At 47.7% G+C, this 22,449-nt stretch overlaps 1 protein-coding gene across 4 annotated transcripts; it reads left to right on the forward strand.

Annotated features, from left to right (window-relative positions):
- The first annotated feature begins 1,077 nt into the window (after window positions 1-1,077).
- Window positions 1,078-22,377, forward strand: TAF8 (TATA-box binding protein associated factor 8). 4 transcript variants are annotated; one of them, XM_086706841.1, is made up of 9 exons: window positions 1,078-1,228; window positions 2,022-2,178; window positions 6,403-6,501; window positions 6,846-6,908; window positions 7,952-8,076; window positions 11,796-11,943; window positions 13,348-13,490; window positions 19,869-20,008; window positions 20,314-22,377. In XM_086706841.1, exons 1-9 carry the CDS (start codon window positions 1,184-1,186, stop codon window positions 20,324-20,326), a joined length of 933 nt encoding a protein of 310 aa, XP_086562967.1. In that variant the 5' UTR covers window positions 1,078-1,183; the 3' UTR covers window positions 20,327-22,377. The 4 variants fall into 4 exon arrangements, with proteins under 4 accessions (XP_086562967.1, XP_086562969.1, XP_086562968.1 ...); XM_086706843.1 differs by lacking the exons at window positions 19,869-20,008; window positions 20,314-22,377 and adding exons at window positions 15,089-15,190; window positions 15,719-19,177; XM_086706842.1 differs by lacking the exons at window positions 19,869-20,008; window positions 20,314-22,377 and adding an exon at window positions 15,089-19,177.
- Window positions 22,378-22,449: the final 72 nt, after the last annotated feature.

Genomic DNA, 22,449 nt, shown 5'->3' on the forward strand with positions numbered 1-22,449 from the left:
GGGCGGGGGAGACAAAGGAGCTGGGTGCTGGGTTCAGCTAAAGTTTGGGCCCCGACTCCTCCCCGCGCTGCGCGCGGCCCGCCCTGCAGACCCCGACCCACGTGCCCTAGGTGAGGGGGCGGGGAACGCCCCCAGGCTCAGGTGAGCGGATGGGGCGAGTGTGGCGCAGGTTCCCAGATCTCTGCCTTCTAGGCGTGCGCCTTTCGTCCACGCGTGGCGCAGGAAATGAACAGCAACTTTATGTGCTGTTTCTTGACTTACTATATGTTTGGCACCGGGCCAGACCCTTTGTGTGTATTAGTTCATTTTCTTTTCTATCAATCCCACCCCAGTTTCACAAGAGGGAACTGAGGCACAGTAAGGTTAGGTAATGTGCCCTGACTCACATCTGGTGAGTGTTAGGTTTCAAACCCAGCGTCTGCGCCCTCCCAGGTACTCGCAGACGGAGCAAAATGAGGCGCGGTGCGGTCCCCCGTCCCTACACGGAGAACCCCCACCCAGAAGTGGCTGATGAGCGAGTACAACACAGAAAACCACGAGCACCGCGTGGACGTACCGCTCTGGGGAAAGAGGCAGGCACCGGACAGATGCCCGCCTCCTGCGCCTCCCGGCTTGCCCCGCAAATACCTGCGGATTGAGGGGGAGAAGGCAGCGGGATGCAGAGGAAGACCCGGGCTATCTGATCGTAAGGCTCTAGTTCCAAGTGGGCCACTGGCGGGCTGCGGGGCCGTCAGCACAAAATAGGGTTTCCCCAAATTGAATCACCTGGAGAGCTTCACAATACCGATTTCCAGGCCCCTTCCCCAGGGAGTGAGTCAGTGGGACCGAATGGGATCCAGCTAGGTGTTGCTAACAATCAGCCAAGTTTGGAGCGTTCCAGGAATGTGCTCTTTATGAGAAACGATTTCACCAAAAACAGGTGTGAGACCGAGGACGCATCTTCTTGGCCAAATCAGAGGCTCACTGGGTAGGCAAGAACCCACCACTCACAGAAGGTCACGTGAGCTGGGGGCCTCAGATACACACACCCCACCCGCCTAGGTTTAGGGAAGCCCAGAGGGGTGCACGCCGCCACGCCCCGCTCTCCCCGCCCTCCCCGCTCTCCGCGCGCTCCACGCCCTCCCCGCTCTGCGACTACAAGTCCCATCCTGCCCTGCGCTCGCGCACATTACGCCAGAGCAAGATGGCCGACACGGCGGCCACTGCCGGGGCCGGTGGCTCCGGAACGGTAAGCGCGGGAGGCGCGGGGCCAAAGCCGAGAGAGTCTGGGCATTCTGTAATTCCCCCCTAGTGTGGGCAACAATCTCATAGCTAGAAATCCAGCCCCACTCTGAGCTCCAAGTGGAGGAGGGTCTTTCAGGCCGTACATGCGCCCCTCCTTGGGACTTGGCGGCGGCCTCCTGAGTTCGCCGACCTGTGTACTGATTGGCTCCCTTCCTGTTGGGGGTTGGGAACCCGGAACACCTCCTGATTGGCTCGAAGACGCCAGTTTCGCCTTCTTATTGGCCAGCCAAACTTGGGAGGGATTCCCGTTTCAAAATATTTAGCTTTTCTACTTTTCTGTGCTGTTGTCGCTTGCCTTCCACTCCTCAGCGTCGTCTGGTGCTGTTTTAATGTTTATTGTTAGTGAAATGGTGTGGTGATGGGAGGAACAATAGAGCATTTTTTTCTAAGAGATAGACATGAATTCAATCCCATCATGCATTTTTTTTCCAGCTATATATTCTGATAATCTGCTAAAATAGTAAAAAATGGATATTTTGTGTTATTGGAATTTTAAGTTTAGGGTAGCCCCTTGGTACTTGATTACTCAGCTGGCTGAGATTTGTAAGTCTAAACGCCAGAGGTTACTACCTTTCATTAAGCACTGATAAATAAATATTTAGCAAGAGAACTTTTGCTTACCATTGATGATATGTGAACTGCTTCATTGCATCCTTGTCCTGTAGGTGAAATTTATTTATTTATTTATTTATTTATTTATTTATTTATTTATTTATTTTAATGGTACTGATTTGCAGAGATCAGGAAGTAAACAGTCCACTAATCCTGCTGATAACTACCATCTGGCCCGGAGGCGAACCCTTCAGGTGGTCGTGAGCTCCTTGTTGACAGAGGCAGGGTTTGAGAGTGCCGAGAAAGCATCTGTGGAAACATTGACAGAGATGCTGCAGAGCTGTAAGTACCAGGAAACAATCGGCCCTCTTCAAGTCAACCAGACATCTTGTTCTGTGTCCTGCAATGTGATGGTGTAAGAGAGGGTTTAGGAATAAGAAGAACACAGTAAAGTGACTTACAGGCTTTAGAATCAGATGGACATGGGTGTAAGTTGTTGCTCTGCCCCTTCATAGCCTGAGCAAGTCACTAAACCTCCTGAACTTCAATTTCCTTATTTGTGAAATAGGATAATAATTTGTATCTCATGGAGTTGTGAGTATAAATGAGGTGCATATGAAAAACATATGATGTTAGGAATATTGTAAGCTCATGATGATTTGTAGGTGCTGTTACTGCTGTCTTTTCTCTGTGCTCAAAGAAGTTATAGTTTTGTTGCAGAGCTATGATTAATTCCCATGAAATAGATGCTACACACTGCATAATCAAATGCTATAGTATGTGATTCAAAGAGGGACGGTAAAGAAGTTTTATAGAATGGAAAAACACTTTTATTTTTTATTTATATTTGAGGGGGGGGTAGGGGCAGAGAGAGAGAGGCAGCCTCCCAAGCAGGCTCCATGTTGTCAGTGGAGAGCCTGACGCAGGGCTCAATCCCACACACGTGGGACCATGACCTGAGCCGACATCAAGGGCCAGATGATTAACCAACTGAGCCACCCAGACACCTCTGGAAAAAAACACTTTTAGAAGGAAACATGTTGGGGCACCCGGGTCGCTCAGTCAGTTAAGCTTCTGACTTCGGCTCAGGTCATGATCTCACGGTTCATGGGTTTGAGCCTCGCGTTGGGCTCTGTTCTGTCAACTTGGAGCCTGGAGCCTGCTTCAGATTCTGTGTCTCCCTCTAACTCTGCCCCTCCCCTGCTCACATTCTGTCTCTCTCTCTCTCAAAAATAAGTAAAAACATTAAAATAAGTAAATAAATAAAGGAAACATGTTGAGGTTTAGGAGCCTGGAATGGTCTCACAAAGCCTTTTCTGCGTATGCCATGTATTTCCCTGCTTGGGTTTTATTTCGGGTGGGAGGGATGAGGTAGGATGGAATGAGAGATGAGGGTATTTAAGGTGTCTTTTGAGAGATCAACACTTACGAATGTGAGAGAAAAGTTTAGGCAGGGGGAGAAGTTAACCGCAATTCAGGCCAAATAAAGAATTGGTCACCTCACTGGGGAGCTCTGGAGCAATTGTCCTCCATCAGAGTAGGCCACATCAGGCTGAAAAGGCCCTGCCTTTGTACTCAGATCTTGATCAGGCACTCAGTGTGGGCTGCCCCAGGAAGGACGTGGTCTGGGGTGAGGTGGCTCTCTGCAGCTGATGTTTGGAACTTTTAAATACCAAATGTTTTGGTCTTACGACCTCATTAGACTCTTAAATATCGAGGACCTGAGGAGTTTTGTCTACATGGGCTTTATGTAGAGAGATTTTTGCCACATTAGAAAGTAAAATTGAGAAAATTTCGAACGTATACATATGCAGGCCCACATTCCATTATCCCTCAGACCCATGATATCATCATCATAGGCCATATAGCCTCTGGAAAACTACATGAGAAACGAGAGTAAAAAAGTCAAAGAATGTCTTCACTTTATTATAAACATAGTTTTGGCCTGTGGACTTTGGAAAGGATTTCAGGGCTGCCTGGGGATTCCCAGACCACATGTTGAGAACTTTTGTCCTAAAGGAATGGACTAATAGTTCCCAACAGAGAAGAATTCAGTTCTCTTTTTTTTTTTTTTTTAATGTGTGTTTAATTTTGAGAGCGAGAGAGCATGAGTGGGAGAGGGGCAAAGAGAGAGAGAGGAAGACACAGAATCCAAAGCAGGCTCCAGGCTCCGAGCCATCAGTACAGAGCCTGACACGGGGCTCAAACTCACGAACCACGAGATAGATCATGACCTGAGCCAAAGTCGGACGCTCAACTGACTGAGCCACCCAGGCGCCCTGAGAATTCAGTTCTTGAAAAGATCTTGGAATTCAGAGTTTAAAGGTCATCATGGTTGAGGTCGTTCTTTCTAGTACCACTGGGCAAGAGGCCTTTTTTTCCTCTCAGAAGAAATGGTTGCCACTGAGAGGGATGAAGCTGAAGTAGCTGTGTTGGAAAAATGTGAATATTGAAACTAAAAGGTCTGAAAAGAGCATAAAAGTCTGCCGCTTCACTCCAAGGAATACCAAGGATAGATGGCTTATGCCGGGGTCTTGCTGAGACTTGGGCACCTCCATGTTGTCAAGAGCTCTGGATACGGAGGGAACTAGAGGGTATTATGCTAAGTGAAGTAAGTCAGTCAGAGAAAGATAAATATCATATGATTTCACCCATATGTGGAATTTAAGAAACACAACAGATGAACATAGAGGAAGGAAAGGAATAAGATAAAAGATAAAAAATAAGTTAAGAGACTCCTAAATACAGAGAACAAACTGAGGGTTGCTGGAGGGGAGGTAAGTGGGGGGATGGGCTAAATGGGGAATGGGCATTAAGGAGGACACTTGTTGGGATGAGCACTGGGTGTCATAGGTAAGAGATGAATCACTGAGTTCTACTCCTGAAACCACTACTACTCTATATGTTAACTTGAATTTAAATTTTAAAAAATAAAGATAAAAGAGCTCTGGATACAAAGTTTTAGGATTCGTGTTAGTAATAAGCATCAGGCAGAGTGAGATCTGTGGACCCATCCCTGGAAAAGGGCTTTTCTGTAGGTAAAGTGCAGCACAATTTCAAGAGCTTTGATGGAATTACCCACCCACCTCCAGAGCCCATTTATGGAGCCCAGCTTCGTACCTCCCCTTTTCCCTGAAGGACTTTGGTGTAACTCTGTTTGTTTGTTTTTATTTTAAGATTTTATTTTATTTAACTTTTAGTTCTTTTTTTGTTTTTTTTGTTTTTTTTTTTGCGCTTCTTTATTTTTTAATTTTTTTTTTCAACGTTTATTTATTTTTGGGACAGAGAGAGACAGAGCATGAACGGGGGAGGAGCAGAGAGAGAGGGAGACACAGAATCGGAAACAGGCTCCAGGCTCTGAGCCATCAGCCCAGAGCCCGATGCGGGGCTCGAACTCACGGACCGCGAGATCGTGACCTGGCTGAAGTCGGACGCTTAACCGACTGCGCCACCCAGGCGCCCCGCGCTTCTTTATTTTTGAGAGGGAGAGAGAGACAGTGCAAGCAGGGGAGGGACAGAGAGGGAGACACAGAATCTGAAGCAGACTCCAGACTCCAAGCTGTCAGCACAGAGCCCGACATGGGGCTCAAACCGCGAGATCATGACCTGAGCCAAAGTCAGATGCCTAAACAGACTGAGCCACCCAGCTGCCCGTTAAGATTTTATTTTTAAATAATCTCTAATCCCAACGTGGGGCTTGAACTTAACCCTGAGATCAAGAGTCGCATGCTCTACCAACTAAGCCAGCCAAATGTTCCACTAACTCTTTTTTTTTTTTAAGTTTATTTATTTTAGAGAGAGAGAGAGAGAGACAGAGACAGAGACAGAGCATGGATGGGGGAGGGGAAGACACAGAATCTGAAACTGACTCCAGGCTCCCAAGCTGTCAGCGCAGAGCCGGGCACGGGGCTTGAACTCATGAACCTCGAGACATGACCTGAGGCAAAGTCAGAGGCGTAACCAACTGAACCACCCAGCACTCGCATAACCATTTTTAAATGAACAATTCAGTGGCATTAAATACATTCACAGCTGTAAATACATGTACAACTGTACAACTGTCCGTACTATCCATTTCTAGAACTTTTTCATCATCTAAACAGAAACACTGTATCCATAGCTTTGACTCCACATTCCTCCCTCCCTCCAGCTCCTGGTAACCTCGAATCCGCTTTTCATATCTGTGGATTTTCTTTTTTCTAGGGACCTCATATTAGTGGAGTCTTAAAAAATTGACTTTCTGTGTCTGACTTATTTCACTTCGCATAACATTTTCAAGGTTTGTCCATGTAGCATGTATCAAAATTTCATTCCTTTTGAAGGCTGAATAATATTCCATTGTATGCGTGGACCCCATTTTGCTTAACCATCCATCAGCTGATGAGTAACGGGCTGTTTCCACCTTTTGGCCATTGCAAATACTGCAGTGAACATTGGTGCACAAGTATCTGTTTTCAGTTCACTTGGGTGTATACCCAGGAGTGGAACTGCTGGCTCTTATGATAATTTTGTACTTAATTTCTTGGGAACTGAGAGTAAGATTTTATGCCTTTGATCCTTTCCTAGACATTTCAGAAATTGGGAGGAGTGCCAAGTCCTACTGTGAGCACACAGCCCGGACCCAGCCCACACTGTCAGATATTGTGGTCACGCTGGTCGAGATGGGTGAGTACACCTCCAGTTTCCAATTCTTCAGTGCAACTGAGTTGGAGTTAGGAGAGAAAGAAGAGTCCCCAGGAGTCAGCCACGTCTGCCGAGTGTTCTTGAGTTCCCTCGTGAGTCTCCTGGTTTGCTCTTAGCTTGAGAGAGGGCTCCCTCAAAAGAGGGTTCCTCTGAACCCATTTCACAGATCCCCTTCTTCCCTGTTGAGGGATTCTGCTGGAGCTGCTTTCGAGTGGCCGCAAAGCCCTCAAGCTGGGAGTTGAACCTTTTCCACTGCTGTATGACTTCCCCTTCCATGGTCAATAGCCAGTGGTCTGGGCAGTGATTTTAGCTTTCCTGTTTCTTAGGTTTCAACGTGGACACTCTCCCTGCTTATGCAAAACGGTCTCAGAGAATGGTCATCACTGCCCGTAAGTGCCTGTGAACTGAGGTACTCAGCAAGTGCTCAATTAATAGTCATGGAATGAATTCATTGAATAGGACGGAGATCGGTTTGTAGCTACTTGCTTGTTACAGGCTCACTCCCTTCCATTATCTGGGGCTGCCTGCAATATGATCTCTATTTAGATTAACAGGATTAGGGTGCAAAATTCAGTCACCAGAAAAGTAAACCATCTTGGAGGTGTTGCTGTGGTTCTTGTGCTTTAGCTCCAGAAGAGGGCCGTTTGAAAAATGCAAAAGTTCTCATTCTTCCGTAAATCAAGAAAACGATGGCCTGTAGGCCTAATGTGGGCCACTGCCTGTTTATGTAAATAAAGTTTTATTGGAACACAGCCATGTTTACATATCATCCATGGTGGCTTTCATGCTATCATGTCAGAGTTAAGCAGTCGTCACAGACTATATGACTTGCAAAACCTAAAATATTTACTCTCTGTTCCTCATGCAAAAAGTTTGAAGACCTCTGTCTTCACTAAACTGAGTGCCATAAACTGAGACTTGGGAGTAACTAGTTTGGGCTTGTAGGACCTTAGGGAGAATATACTAGATTTTTTTCAGCACTCTTTTCATGCTGGTACCCTTTTAGAAAGGGCCATTTTCAATCCCCTCTTGCTTCCAGTAGCACACACTGACATACCCTGGCCCAGTGTCTGTCTTTGTTATCTGGGTTCTGTGAAAAGACTGTTCCTAGCCCACCCAACTTCCTTAGTTCCTCAGCGTGCTTCCTTATATAGTGTTTGTCACAGCCACCCACTCACCTACCTATGAGGCATGATGGCAGATGGCTGTATGTGGGACTGTCTCCCCATGCAGATCATACAGCAGGGCCGGGCATTGTGGGGGTGACCTTCTCAGGTCCTCAAGGCATGAAAGGACTTTTATAGATAGAAATACAAAGTGCCTGCTCTACAAGGAGAACATCGAGGTCCAGCATTTACTTTGAGCAAAGGAGGGACGGGGTAGAGACTCGCGGCCTGGGGCAGAGGAGTAACCGCTTGTGACTCTGTTGCAGCTCCAGTGACCAATCAACCAGTGACCCCCAAGGCCCTCACTGCGGGGCAGAACCGACCCCACCCGCCGCACATCCCCAGCCATTTTCCCGAGTTCCCTGACCCTCACACCTACATCAAAACTCCGGTGAGTGATTTGGCCCCCCTATTGGCAGGGGCCAATGCGGATGCAAATGTAGTCAGTTCCTCCTGACTGTCAGACTGGAGTCCAAAAGTTTGTTGGCAAAGGGTAGTTCAGAGCTCAGAATGTCCTTCCTCGTTGACAGACAATTTGGCAAGGGAGAATTATGTTCTCCAGCGTTCGAATGTGTTTTCATTTGCCAAACTAGCAGTTTCACCTCCCCTTGGGAAGGTGTGGTGTGCCCAGGGGTCTTCACATACTTCTTCTGTCCTCCCCTCCACACCATGCACTAATGCAAATGTGGCCATCACACAGGCTGTTGGGGCAAGTTCTCCAGAACATCTCTCCACACCTTAGGAATAGACGGCCACCCACCATTGCAACACAGTCATTTTCCTTGACTGGAAGTCTCTATATTAGTGTCCTAGGGCTCCCTGCTGTAACAAAGTGCCACAAACTAGGTGGCCTAGGACAACAGAAATACATTGTCTTATGGTTCGAGAGGCTAAAAATTCAAAATCAAGGTGTCAGCAGGCTCACCTTGTAGGAGAATCCTTCCTTGCCTCTGCCTACCTTTGGGTGGTTTGTGGGCAGTCAGTGGCATTCCTTGACTTGTAGATACATCATTCCAACTGTCTTCACGTGGCATTCTCTTTGGATCTCTCCTCACATGGCCATTTTCTTATAAGGGCACCAGTCACCTTGGATTAGTACCACTGTACTCCAGTATGACCTCACATTAACTGATTACATCTTGCAATGACCCTATTTCCAAATAAGATCATATTCTGCAGTACTGGGGTTAGAACTTCAACAAATCTCTTTTTAGGGGAGAACACCGTTCAACCTACAGCAGTCCCTCACTCTTTTATAGTGTATCTCGGTCAGTAAAAATATTAAGTACATATTCCGGTATTTGCTTATTACACAAATATTATAATGTAACACTATACCAAAATAATATACATTAAAAGATTATCTCACCCATATTAAAGGTTCAGGAAATGTATTACCTCTTTTATAATGACAACCATGGGATTGCCTCTGCTTTTTATTTTTTGAAATCTCTGTTTAATACTTGGTGGACTAGTAAGTTGGAAGTCTGATTCTTTTTTTTTTTTTTAAATGTTTATTTATTTTTGAGGGGAGGGGTGGGTGACAGAGGATCCAAAGCAGGATCTGCACTGAGAGCAGCAAGCCCGATGTGCAGCTCGAGCTCATGAACCATGAGATCATGACCTGAGCCGAAGTCAGACACTCAACCGACTGAGCCACCCAGGCCCCCCTGGAGGTCTGATTCTAAAATTAGTTTGTTTTGATACTTTTACAGCTCTCATGGTTGAAAAGGGCACATTACAAAGATATGCAGCATCGTCAGCTGCCCTTAAGAAATCATAAAACTCCTCAGTGCACAGAGCCAGCAGAGGCTCCCTCTTCCCTGAACCAAACTGCCAGGGACACTGTGGGTGTCTTTGGAAGGCTGAGATGCAGCCCCTGCCCCTTTCTGTCCCAGCTCGGTTCGCAAAAGGCGCTGACATGTAATTCTTCTCTGTTGTAAACTTTCCACTTAGTTTGTTTCTGATGATTAAATCTAAGTCATTTGAAAAAAAAAATCATAAAACTAATTTTTTTCATTCTCATCTACAAATTATTTCAAGAATCTCTTTTAAAGCTTCCTATTAAATGTCCAGCTTCTTGAATGTCAAACAGTCATCTTAAAAATAATTGTAAGATCTTGAGGCTCCTGTGGGGGGGGTCTCAGTCGGTTAAGCATCTGACTCTTGATTTGGGCTCAGATCATGATCTCATAGCTTGTGGGTTTGAGCCCCACATCGAGCTCTATGCTGACAGCGCGGAGCCTGCTTGGAATTCTCTCTCTCTCTCTCTCTCTCTCTCTCTCTCTCTGTCTCTGTCTCTCTCTCTCCAAATAAATAAACACTTAAATAATTGTGGGATCGTGCATTTTAATGTGTTTAACAAGTATGTTCACAATCCACTCTTTTTTTTTTTTACTTGTTTCTGTGTTTAAGTGTGGACAGGGGAACTGCACATATAGGTGAATTAACTTGAATTAACATTGCACTTGAATTAACATTGACAACAGTGGGAATGATTCCAATACCTTTTTTTTTAAGTAAACTTTTACTGAAGTATCACAAATATACAGAAAAGCACAAATAATAAATATACAGTTTGGTGAAGTTTTAAAAAGTGCACATACATGTTGAACTAGTACCCAGAGCTCAAAAAAAAAACAAATAAATAGGGGCGCCTGGGTGGCGCAGTCGGTTAAGCGTCCGACTTCGGCCAGGTCACGATCTCGCAGTCCGTGAGTTCGAGCCCCGCGTCAGGCTCTGGGCTGATGGCTCAGAGCCTGGAGCCTGTTTCCGATTCTGTGTCTCCCTCTCTCTCTGCCCCTCCCCCGTTCATGCTCTGTCTCTCTCTGTCCCAAAAATAAATGTTGAAAAAAAAAAAAAAAATAAAAATAAAAAAATAAATAAATAAATAAATAAATAAAACCACCAAAAACACCATAGAGGCCAGCTGACTGGCTCAGTCAGTGAAGCAGGTGACTTTTTTCTTTTTTAATGTTTATTCATTTTTGAGAGACAGAGAGACAGAACACAAGTGGGGAGGGAGGAAGGGCAGAGAGAAAGGGAGACACAGAATCTGAAACAGGCTCCAGACTCCAAGCTGTCAGCACAGAGCCTGATGCAGGGCTTGAAATCACAAACTGTGAGATCATGACCTGAGCCGAGGTCGGACGCTTAACCGACTGAGCCAGCCAGGCGCCCCTACAATGCCTCTTTTTTTTTTTTTTTTTTAATTTTTTTTTTTTTTCAACGTTTATTTATTTTTGGGACAGAGAGAGACAGAGCATGAATGGGGGAGGGGCAAGAGAGGGAGACACAGAATCGGAAACAGGCTCCAGGCTCTGAGCCATCAGCCCAGAGCCTGACGTGGGGCTCGAACTCCCGGACCGCGAGATCGTGACCTGGCTGAAGTCGGACGCTTAACCGACTGCACCACCCAGGCGCCCCTACAATGCCTCTTTTAAAAATCCTCTCTCCATAGCACGAAAAGTAGGTGCTTTTTTGGTCATTATTAAAATGTTAGCTTTCCCATTACAATTTAAAATGTTTTGGCTAACTTCTCATTCTGATGGGATCTTGGTCATTTTTCACTGTGTGATGTGATTGCCAAAGAGCTCGTAATTAGGAGCGGGAGGAGTGTCAGCCCACCATTTTCTTGTTCATTTACACTTACATTAATATCCTTAGTGTCTCTTGGAGGGACTCTTTTGGGACAGCGTATCCATTGTGTGAGGTTTGCTTTAAGAAAACAAGGGGATACTGAAGCAGCCACTCACATCCTGTAGGATGTCACCTTCCACCTGTGGGGCTGGGTGCTCCCTGTCAGGGCTTCCCTGGGGGGATTACCCTTCCTTCAGGATGGCGTCTCCTATGCCTTATGTCACAGCAGCTAAGTGAAGGTCCAGGGGCAATCACTATAGTAAATGTTCATATGTTTCTAATTTTTAAACTTCAAAATAAATTAGCGATAGTTTCATCATTTTCGTTCTGCCCTCCACTGCCCCTGGGGTGGGGGGGGGGGTGTCTTGGCTCTCATTGACGTCACTGGGTCATTGTGAGGGTGGAAGGACATAGCAGCAGCAAGGATGGTCCATCGATATTAATCTAGTGTCTTTGCTGTTCTCTTTATAGACGTACCGCGAGCCCGTGTCAGACTACCAGGTCCTACGGGAGAAGGCTGCGTCCCAGAGACGAGACGTGGAGCGGGCACTCACCCGTTTTATGGCAAAGACAGGCGAGACCCAGAGTCTCTTCAAAGACGACGTCAGCACGTTTCCATGTGAGAGTCTCTCCCCTCCGTGGACCCTGTCTTGTCACTTGAAATAATCACCATCTTCCTTTTCTCTTGGCATGGTAGGAAGAAATGAAGGCTCTGGCTTTGTCTTAGGGGCCCCTTGTTCTTTGCACTTCTGGCTCCTTCTCCCAGGTCTTCAGGGCCTGTCCCTAACTGATAAATGCAAAATGTTACGGCCTCTGTTGGGATCAGCTGCTTGAGGTTGAGTTTAAGCTACCTCGAGGATGACTCTGAGCCCCAGGTATCAGAGAGACTCATACAGTAGAAGCAACAGCCCTTGTAGTAGAAGGGACATTGGCATCGGGAGCGGGGCACTTACAGAACCTCCCCCAGTCTTTGCCCTTCATGTCCCTGCAGTTCTCATCTCCGAACGGTCACGACACCGTGTGCCCACGTTACTTCATCTCCACAGGCTTCGCTTTTCTCAGAGGTGAACAGAGAGATTGGTTTGGGCGACTGGTTCAGTTAGTCCTATCGAGCCCTATTGAGTGCTCGCTGCCTGCCTGGCCCTCGAGTACTAGCCGCTAACAGTTCATAAGGGCCAGACGCTGCGCCAGTCATCTCTCTTATATTATCTCATTAAATCCTCTCGTGAGCCAACTTATGAGTTCAGAACTGTTGTCCCCACCATCGTAGGAAGCCGAGGCCTATAGAGAAAAGAAATGAGGTCATCTGCCCCAAGTCACACAGCTGGTAGATAGAATTCAACCTAGCTCTTTTGGACCACAGGACTTCACATCTGAGCCGTAGCCAAAATAATCTTAGAGTGTCTTCTGCTAATCACATTCTGCCATAGAAGTACACATAGGTGGTTTCTTTTCTTTTCTTTTTTTTTATTAAAAATTTCTTTTCATCAATGCTTTTTGGAAGAACTGGAATGCTCGTTTACTGTTAGCTCAGTGGATATACTTACATGCAGAGAGTTCTCAAGTCCAGTATTTGGACTTGAGTCCTTTACGGTGAAGAGATCGATATCCCTACCCAGATATGAGGCTTAGCGGGGCTAACTGACCTGGGGTATAAGATCACTAAGCTGGTGCTTTGCTCAGATGCAGCCCCATTTCTGTCTGAGTCTGGTTCTACTTGGTAAAAGTGGGCTCCGAGGTCATATTGCCCGAGTTGAGATGTCGCTCTGCCGTTCTCTGTGTGCTCAAGGAGATCGCTTTTCCGTGCCTCAGGTTCCTCCTCATCTGTGAAACGGGCTGGCAATTGTACTCAATAGGGTGGAGGCGAGGATTAAAGATAACGTGTAGGACGGCATGGCCCGCGCTGAGTGTTTGGAGCGCATTAGCCGTTACTGTTACTCGTTGCTGTTGGTGGGATTGTCAGGCTCTCAGCCCGCTGCGAGGGCGCCGTGACTGGAATTGTGCCCCTCTTCCGATTTCCCAGTGATCGCTGCCAGGCCTTTCACCATCCCCTACCTGACAGCCCTCCTTCCTTCGGAGCTGGAGATGCAACAGATGGAAGAGACAGATTCCTCGGAGCAGGATGAGCAGACAGACACCGAGAACCTCCCTCTGCACATCAGCACGGTGGGTCCTGCCTTCTATCCACTTCACGGTACCCCCAAAAGTCGCCCGTGCTGCCCTCAGCCTGTCACCCCGCAAGCCTGAGATCAGGCTCGTGACGATCTCTTGCTTGAGAGACAAGTCCATGCCCTGGGGATTCATTCATTCATTCATTCATCCATTCATTCATTCATTCACCAAATATTGAACAAGTGTCTGCCAGCCAGGCACAGTTCCGGGTGCTGGGGAAGTAGCAGGAGACAAAATAGACAGCATTTCCTGCCCTCATGTAGCTAAGGAAAAATTATAAATTAGGAGATAGGAAGTAGTACAGTATGAGGGAAAGTCACCTGAGAAGGTGACATCAAAGTGAAGACCTGAAGGGAACAAGGCTTGTACAGATCAGGGAGTAGAGTACTCCTTGTAGAAGGCACAGGATATGCAAAGGCCCTGAGGTGGGAACTGTTGTGTTGAAGGATAGCAATGCCATCAGGGTGGCATGAATAAAGGGGAGCTCGGGGGGGGTGGGGCAGGGCACGCCTTAAAGGCTGTCTTAAACACTAGGCTTTTGCTCAGTAAGGTGAGAGCCATTGGGAATGCTGAGCGGAGGAGGGTCAGCGTCTGGTGTAGGTTTGTTAACAGGGTCAGTCAGGTTGCTATGTTGAGAATAGACTGTGGACGGTAAGGGCAGAAGCAGAGAGACCAGTGAGGAGGCTCCGCAGTAAACGGAAAGGTGGTAATAGAAGTGAAGATAAGGAGACGTGGTCAGATAGATGATTTGGTCAGATTCTAGACTATGTTCAGGGCAGAGCCAAGCGATGGTTTGGGTGTGAGATGTGTGAGAAAGAGAGCCAAAGAGAAATGCAAGGTATTTTGCCTGAACAGCAGGCAAGACGGAGTTGCCTTCAGCCAAGATCGGGAAGACCTGGGTGGGACAGGGATGGGGAAAAGGCATGGGTTCTGGTTAAACAGGGGAGCTTTGAGATGCTTGTTAGACAGCCAGACGGTGATGTCGGGTGGCAAGATGGATATAGGGATTGCCGTGTGGGGAGCTGTTAAGGCTAGAGATGGGAATTTGGGGTCATCAGCGTGTAGATCGTGTTTAAAACCATGAGAGCGCCTTGGGTGTGGGTGAGGTGGAAAAGGACAAGAAAAATTGGACTCTGTAAGCATAGACTGTGCCGTCCGTTACGGTAGCCACGTGTCTGTTTACACTGAAATTCGGGGCGCCCGGCTGGATCAGTCTGTGGAGTGTGTGACTCTTGATCTCAGAGTTGTGAGTTCGAGCCCCATGTTGGGTATAGAGATTACTTAAAAATAAAATCTAAATAAATAAGTAAACAAACAAAGAAACTTAATGTCAGTGATATAAAACTAAAAATTCAGTTTTTTAGTCACATTGGCCACTTTTCAAATAGCCTCCTGTGGCTAATGGCTAGCCTACAGGGCAGTGCAGATGGGAACGTTTATGTCATTGCAGAAAGTTCCACTGGACAGCACTCATATAGACAAGCGTTTCAAGGAATTTTGCTGTAAAGGGAAGGAGAAGAATGGAGTGGTGGCCAAAGGGGAAACATTAAGGAGTTGAGAGAGGTATATTTATTTTTGTTTGTTTCTTTAAGATTAAAGAAACAACAGCATGTCAGTACGCTGACGGGAATGATCTGGTAGAGAGGAAAAGTGGATGCAGGAGAGAAGGAAACAGTTTGGACTGATGTCCTTTGGTAGGTGAGAGGGTAAGGGACCTAGGGGACGAGGCGCGGTGGTGGGGTTGGCCTGGTTACGGGCATTTCGTTTCCAGGGGAGGAGATGAGAGTGCGTGGGCACAGAGACCAAGGCAGGTGAGATGTGCTCCTCCGAGCTTGTGGGTGTTCTCATCTGGTTAGCCGTGTGCTGTGCTCTGCACATAAGAGGCTGAGACCCCACTCGTGTTCCTGCATCTTTGCGAGAAAGAGCCAAGTAGAGCCAAAGAAGGGCTAGGAGCTCAAATGCCTTTAAGGCTTGCGGGACCCTGTGGTCAGCCTACCATAGTCACATCCATCCTTTAAGACTGGCCCTGGCTTCAGAGCAAAGGATGCCTTGGCGGTTGTCGTTGGACCAGCCATTCCCCGTGCTCTCTAAGATTCCGTGAGGCCTGTGGCAGCCAGCAGCTCCAGAATGCAGGGGCAAGGTGCCTACGCTCTCTCTGTGATGTGCCGATGGGCCTCCTTGCTTGGACACACGTTTCTTTAATGTTGGATTATTCCTTTCAGAATTAGGGCTGGAAGCCCATGGCTTTACATAAAGCAGAGGAACTTGATATTCTACACTTCTGTCTTGGACTCAGTTAATTTGGTCTGAGATATGGTGATGGGGTCATGGACTCAAATGAGGTTCACCCTAGGAGAAGGAGGAATCTTCTAACCAGACACCACCATCCTTTTGTAAGTACAAAGCAGTTAAAAGGGCCCGCAGATGTGTTATCTGACGCCCCAGGTCATGACATATACAAGGTCATGGCAGTGAGCGGACCGGGGCTGAAAGAATGCTGGGAGCTGCCCGTGGACTCCGGGGTGGCCAAGAGGTCAAGTCAGACAGCAAAGACTGGCCTGCCTTCAAATCCAGACCACGCTGCTTTCCAGAGACTGTGACTTTGGTGGCCTTACCTAACGTGAGTCTGTTTCCTCACAAGTTCAAGCAGGAATAGGAACACCTAACTCAGCAATGAACATCAGGTGTCCAGCAGCTCAGCTCACGTCACTCGCTGCTTCCCTCACCACCTACCCCACCCCCACTGTTTTAGGCTGTACAAACACTTGCTCTTCTGTTAAAAGTAAATACATGAATAAGAAGACCCCAAGGAGAGGATTCTAGCAACAATTTATACACAATCGATTGGACTTGTCAGTGTTACTTTGTTGAACTGGCGCCCATAATCCTATGTTTGAAAATTTACGATGTAGAAAAAAATGTTTGGTAAGAATTTCTTTATGCCATCTGTGTTCCCTGTTCATCCACTCTCTCTCCTACAAAGCTGCCAGTGTCACCAGCTTGGTGTGTCCTTCTAGAGACATAGTCTCCTCATTGTTATCAACACAAATAGCAAACCACGAACGGTTTTCCCTTCCTGTTTGCCCTTATCGCTGTATCTCGGTGATCATTCCATCTGTGTACAGCAGGCTGTTTCTTTATGGCTTCACATATTCCATTGAATGGATGTAACTATCGAATTTAACCAGCTCCCTATACACATCTATGTTTTCCGTCAATAGCGTTTACAGACATTGTTACAGTGCATTAAATAGCTAGTGTTGTAAGTTATTCTTTTACGTGTCAAGGGCAGCACTTCCTTCAAAGACTGTTGCCAGGGAGTTGCTTCCTTTAACCTGGTTCTGGTTTTTCCCATCTGCTTGAACATAAAGGGACTGTTCATTTTAAATTAGTGTATAAGAGAATTTTCTTTTCTTGTACGTTTGAATTAGCGGCCTTCTGCCAACGCCAGATACCAACATCTCAACTTTTGCTCTTTTACGAACAATGTGCCATTCATTTACTCAACAAGTATTTGCTTAGTGCAGGTGTGTGCCCGATAGTGTTGTGGGTGCTTGGGGGGACCTCAGCCAACAGAGCAAACAAAACATCTGCCTTTTGGAAGCCCGTGTGTCGGCAGTGGGGCGACAACAATAAACGTAATATGTAAATAAATCATTTACTGTATATTAAAGATGAAGCTGCTATTGTCGGCGCAAGGGGACCAAGTAGGGAAAGATCCAGGGTGAAAGATGGAAGTTTCAGTTTTAAATAGCGTGATCAGGGTGGACATCACTGAGAAGGACACATCTGACAGGAGACTTGAAGGAAGTGAGCAAGTGAGCCCTGTAAATATCTGGGGAAGAGTGTTCTGGAAAGGGAGCAGCCAGTGCAAAGGCCCTGAGGAACAACACAGAGGTGAGTGTGGCTGTGGCTGCGGCTGAGGGAGGCAGAGGGAGAGAGGCAGAGGTCAGACCAGGTAGGACCCCGCAGGCAGCTTTAAGAGCTGGTCTTTAATTGGGTGAGACGGGAGTGGTGGGAGGGTGTGGAACAGGTGAGGGACATGTCTGACTTCCCTAGGGATCGCTGACTATGGGGAGGTCAGTTAGGACGCTGCTGCAGTGGTCTTAGAGAAAGAGTGTGGGTCCAGCAGGGCAGCTGCAGTAGAGAGGGTGGTGGTAGTCAGCCTTACTTTGAAGGTAAGGCCAACAAGTTATCCTAACAGATTGGATGTGCGGGGAGTCTGAGAAAAGCAAGGATGACTGTGGAGTTTTGGCTTGAACAACTAGAAGGATGGAGTCACCATGGAGGACTGTGGGAGGACCGGGCACGGGGAAGGGCCGGAGTTCAGTTTCTGGCACAGAAGTTTGAGGTGCGTCCTTGACACCGGGTGGAGATGTCGAGGGAGCAGGTGGCTACACCAGCCTGGGGGTCAGGAGAGCAGCGAGGGCAGAGAGGCCCATGTGGCAGTTGCTGGCGTGGACACGGCGTTGGAAGGCGAGAGGTGCCTCGGTCACCCCCAGGACGTGTGGGGCTCACCGGAGCTCACGTGCTCTGGCCTCCACAGGCTCCTGAGGGACTCTTCCGCTCCTACCTTTTTTAAGCAAATCTCAGTCAGTTTGGTACTTTACTTTTATCTACTCCTGTCCCTCCCTATCTCAAGGCTGCCTGTCCCTGAAGGAGGCAAGAAAGTGGCATTTCCAGCTCTACTTGGGAGAAGAGAAGCTGTTGTCCCGTGACTCGGGACCCACATCCTGGCCTTGTGAGACAAGTGAGCCGCGTGGAGAGGGCCTAGTGGCCTCCAGCAGAGGTCCCCAGGGCTGGCTTTTCCATGCCCGTGACTCTCCCCTTCCATCCATATTATCTCAGGAAATACTTTAAGGCAGCGTTGAAGTGAACTTTCAGCAACTTTGAGGATAGAGCGGTTGCAGTAAAGAGAGGACAGTAGGGAAGTAAATCAAGCTGTTTAGAACTTCAGAAAGATTAGGAGCCAAACATCCCAGGCAGGTCTGGTCATGGTCAGACCTTGTGTCCGGCATGAGCTAGGTTGACCTTGGAGCACTCGCTTTCAAGAGAGCCTCCAGAAGGTCCACAGTGGCTCTAGGTCACTTTGTGGTCCCACCGGACCAGGTGTTGGAGAGGGAAAGCCCAGGGACCCTGATTGGAACTGGGTCTTCGGGGAGAACAGAATTGGCGGGACAGTGAGGGGTGAGCAGCTGAACCTAGAAGTGAGCCATTTTCTTCAGGCTCACTAAACCTGGACAGGAGTCCCTGTTCTAGGCCTCCTGCCCCTTGTGGGAAAGCCTGCTGTTCCTTTTATCCAATCGCAGCGTCCTCTACCCTGTTGTCTCCTGACAACAGAATTTCCTGGTTGAGGTCAGGCCCTCTTTTTGCCTCCATTACCTGACAGGAACCTCAGCGGCAGAACCCTTGGCCTGTCACCAGGGGGCGCAGCCCCACCAACTTCTGGTCACTTACAGTCTCTCAGGCCTGAGTTCTAGGTCATGCCCTCAGTATGGTTGTGTGATTTTTCTCCCCCTTCTCCTACAGCCTGTGCTCATTTTAAAGAACTTGGAAAATAGAAGAGCGTATAAATAAGGAAAAAGAGAATCAATCATCCATATTCCTAGAACCAGTTTCAAATGTTTCAACCTATTTTTTCTATGTCTACACACATTACAAATAAAATGTTTTAATTGGGATCACGTTGGATACATGTAAACCTATAAACTTTTCTCCCAGATCGTTTTCCTCAAAAAGCAAACAACGAAAGACCTGACCCACAGGTCACTGATGGGGATTATCGTTGCTCTTCCCGTGTTGGTTCCTGCATATGCCCTGCTTTGCCTTGGCCGGAACCCTCAGGGCTCAAGAAGTTTCTGGCCTCTGCTGCAATATGATCATTGGTACCTGTTGCAGGTACCAGACATTTGAGAATATGGAGGAAATTGATCATGATTTTCATTCCTTTCGGTCCGGGCGATTCCCTATGCACATGATTTGTTCTGGCCCTGTGTCCTGCAAAGCATCAGGGGTCACTTCTCTTTGTCTGTATCTCCCCACAGACTGGGTTTCCTCCTTGAACATCTAACTGTTAGCCCCTGACTCCCTGCCAAGACTCTATTCTAACTCATGTCCCTGTCTTCTCGAGAGGCTCAGAGTTTTGGGTTCTGTGCTCCCCTGTGTCCAGGTGGTTGGTCTCGTCTTCCTCTGATAGCCGGCCCCTGCCTGGGCCTCATCTCATCTGGGGCAGGGATAGGTACATTAGCAAGAAAGTGGTCCCTGGGCTTCTAATTTCTTGACGAAAGGGATGCTAATAGTAGTTCCTACGATGGGCATGATCTCTTTCCTTATGCCATTGGTATTTTGCTTTATTTCGGCTTTTGCTCAAAGGATGATTCTGGAGCCGAGAAGGAGAACACCTCTGTCCTGCAGCAGAACCCCTCCTTGTCAGGAAGCCGGAATGGGGAGGAGAACATCATCGATAACCCTTATCTGCGACCTGTGAAGAAACCCAAGATTCGCAGGAAGAAGTGAGTTGGAGGCTGGGGTGCAGAGAGGCTTGTCTGGCCAACCGAGGTGGCCTTCTCTCCTCCTTGGCAGGAAAGAGAGGCTCCCCAGCAGGTCTGAAACGTGGGGAAAGCTCCTCTGGCGAGAGGAAATCTCTTCCCTTTTCCTCACCTCACTCATCCCCCCTCCCCCAATGTACCTCTTATTGCAAAGAGGTTGAGCATCCTGCAGCTGGGGGACAAGCCTTCACAGCCCTGGAGCCGTCCCCCTTAGAAGACGCAGGTGGGGCCCCCACCGGGCAGGCTCCATGGATTCTTCTTCTTTCTAGGTCCCTCTCGTGAGCCAAGAAGGAAGCCTGCCTTGTACAGAGACACGGACACCACTCTCTCGGGGCCGTTAAAGCCACTCAAGGAAGAAGAGAGGGTGGCCTCCTCGAGGTGAAGCCCAGGCAGCCGGACGTGACTGGGCATGATTTTAATAGCAAACTCAATATTAAGATTACCTACTTTCACTGGATATTTGGGTGGAGGAAGACGGGACGGTAATGATCAGCTTCTCCTAATCAACCTGGCCATGCTGTGGGGCGCAGGAACAGCCAGTGACTTCAGTTATTATCACAGGACTTGATTCCTTTGAAACCTGGAAGGCCAGGGAAGGTGGCAGGAAAAAAAGGGTTCTTTGCCTGCTGTGCTTACTGCCAGAAAGACCGCTTGCCTCGTTTGTAGTTCAGGATACCTGGACCCCTCTTACTGACTCACAGATAACTTGTGGCACCAATTTATTGCCCCAGAACCTCAATCTTACTTCTCTCCTCACCTGGGCTCCAAGTGCCCTGCGAGCTGATGGAAGGTGACTTTGTCCTCCCTCAACCTGTTGGAAACAGGAGGCCCACCCATCACAGTCTTGATCTGGGGCTGGCAGGAGTCAGGAGGCATGTGCAGGCATGTTAAAGGCAGAGGAGAATAAGGGCAGCACTGACTCTCACTGGCACTTGAACGCCCCCATAAAGCTGGGCAGCACTCTCTCCTGAGAGATTTGTCACTTATTGTCCCTCTGGGGGATGCATGCTTGGGAACTGCCAAGTCCTGCCCCATCTCAGGAAAAGAAGTTTTCTCTGACAAGAGCCTAAATCAGTGGCTATATTATACTGTGACTTGTAGAAGAATCACCGATTGTAAACAATAGGAAAGGGATTTGATGGCGGGGGTCAGGGGAGGGTGAGATTTTGAAGGATGGGCCTGGCCAGTCTGCTGGAAGGCTGGCGTGTTCAGAAGGCTGTGGCCCCACCTTATGGTGGAGGTGGGCCAAGCCAGGGTGTTCTTCCAGAAGCAGGTCTGAATCTGTCCAACCTCCTTTCCTCCTGGGGAGAGAAGACTTTATCCTTGATGTACCCTACAAACCAAAAAAAAAAAAAAAAAAAAAAAAATCTTCCTTAAGGAAGATGCTGGGCAAGCTGATACCCTTTGGCTGGTCTCCAAAGGAAGAGATTTAAAAATCAAGTCCAAAGAAGAAAAATGCCAGTGACACCTGGAAGTTAACACAGGATGACCAAGGCGTTCCCTGGGTTAGTGACCTAAGGTCCATATTGAACTTTCCTTATGCTCCTCTTCCAGAGTAATCTCTCCATTTTCTGTGCTCTTGGTGAATTTGAAAACTTGAACTTGACAGCAGCCACCATGTCCCTCTGGCCTCACTGTAGCCCCAGGCACTCCATCCCATTGTCTGGAAGGAAAGAGCTGCTTGTTAGTGACTGAAGACGACAGACTAAGGAGACATTTGGGTTCCCCACCTCTGGACCAAGGAAGCGTTTTTCAGGTTTGTAATGGCCTGGAACTCTTCCAGTTGGCCGCAGTCAGATTGGGCCTATGCTGAGTCTGTGGTTCAGCTCTTGGCGATTCTTGGGCTGTGGAGTTTAAATACAGTCCCAGGTATGAGCTGTGGCAGATACAGGGCTGAAACCTTCCCGGCTTCCTGTCCTCTGCTCACAGCGCCGCCATCCCAACTAGCATTTCTGCAGTTCCTGTTTTGCCATGACTGTCCAAAACCAATACCTGCCCAGTGCCTGCCCAGTGCCGTGATGCTGAGGACGGATGGTGGGTTGGGGCCAGAGTTGCCATTTCTGCTGTAGAGATTTCGGAGTCCGTCATTCTGTTTCAGATGAGAGGTCCTGGAAGATGATTAGACAGCTGGAAACATTGACCCGACTATTATTGTGTAAAAACTGTGCATAATTCTCAATGTGTATTTATAAATTTCTATTTTTTATAACTTTGGGACACTTCTTGGAGGGAAAAAGTAGTAAGCAGAGCCAGATTAAGAATGTGATTTACGAGCTCTAAACGTCATAAATAAAAGGTCCTAATAAAAACTTTGCAAATGAAACAGAATGATATACTTTGAACTTAATCTGTATTCAGAAGTTCCAGCAATGAGTAAGACTGTAGACAGATAAGGTTTAGTCCTT

The sequence above is a fragment of the Puma concolor genome, chromosome B2 (genome assembly GCF_028749965.1).
Source record: "Puma concolor isolate L17-30 chromosome B2, mPumCon1.1.hap2, whole genome shotgun sequence".
In the NCBI taxonomy this organism is placed as follows: domain Eukaryota; kingdom Metazoa; phylum Chordata; class Mammalia; order Carnivora; family Felidae; genus Puma; species Puma concolor.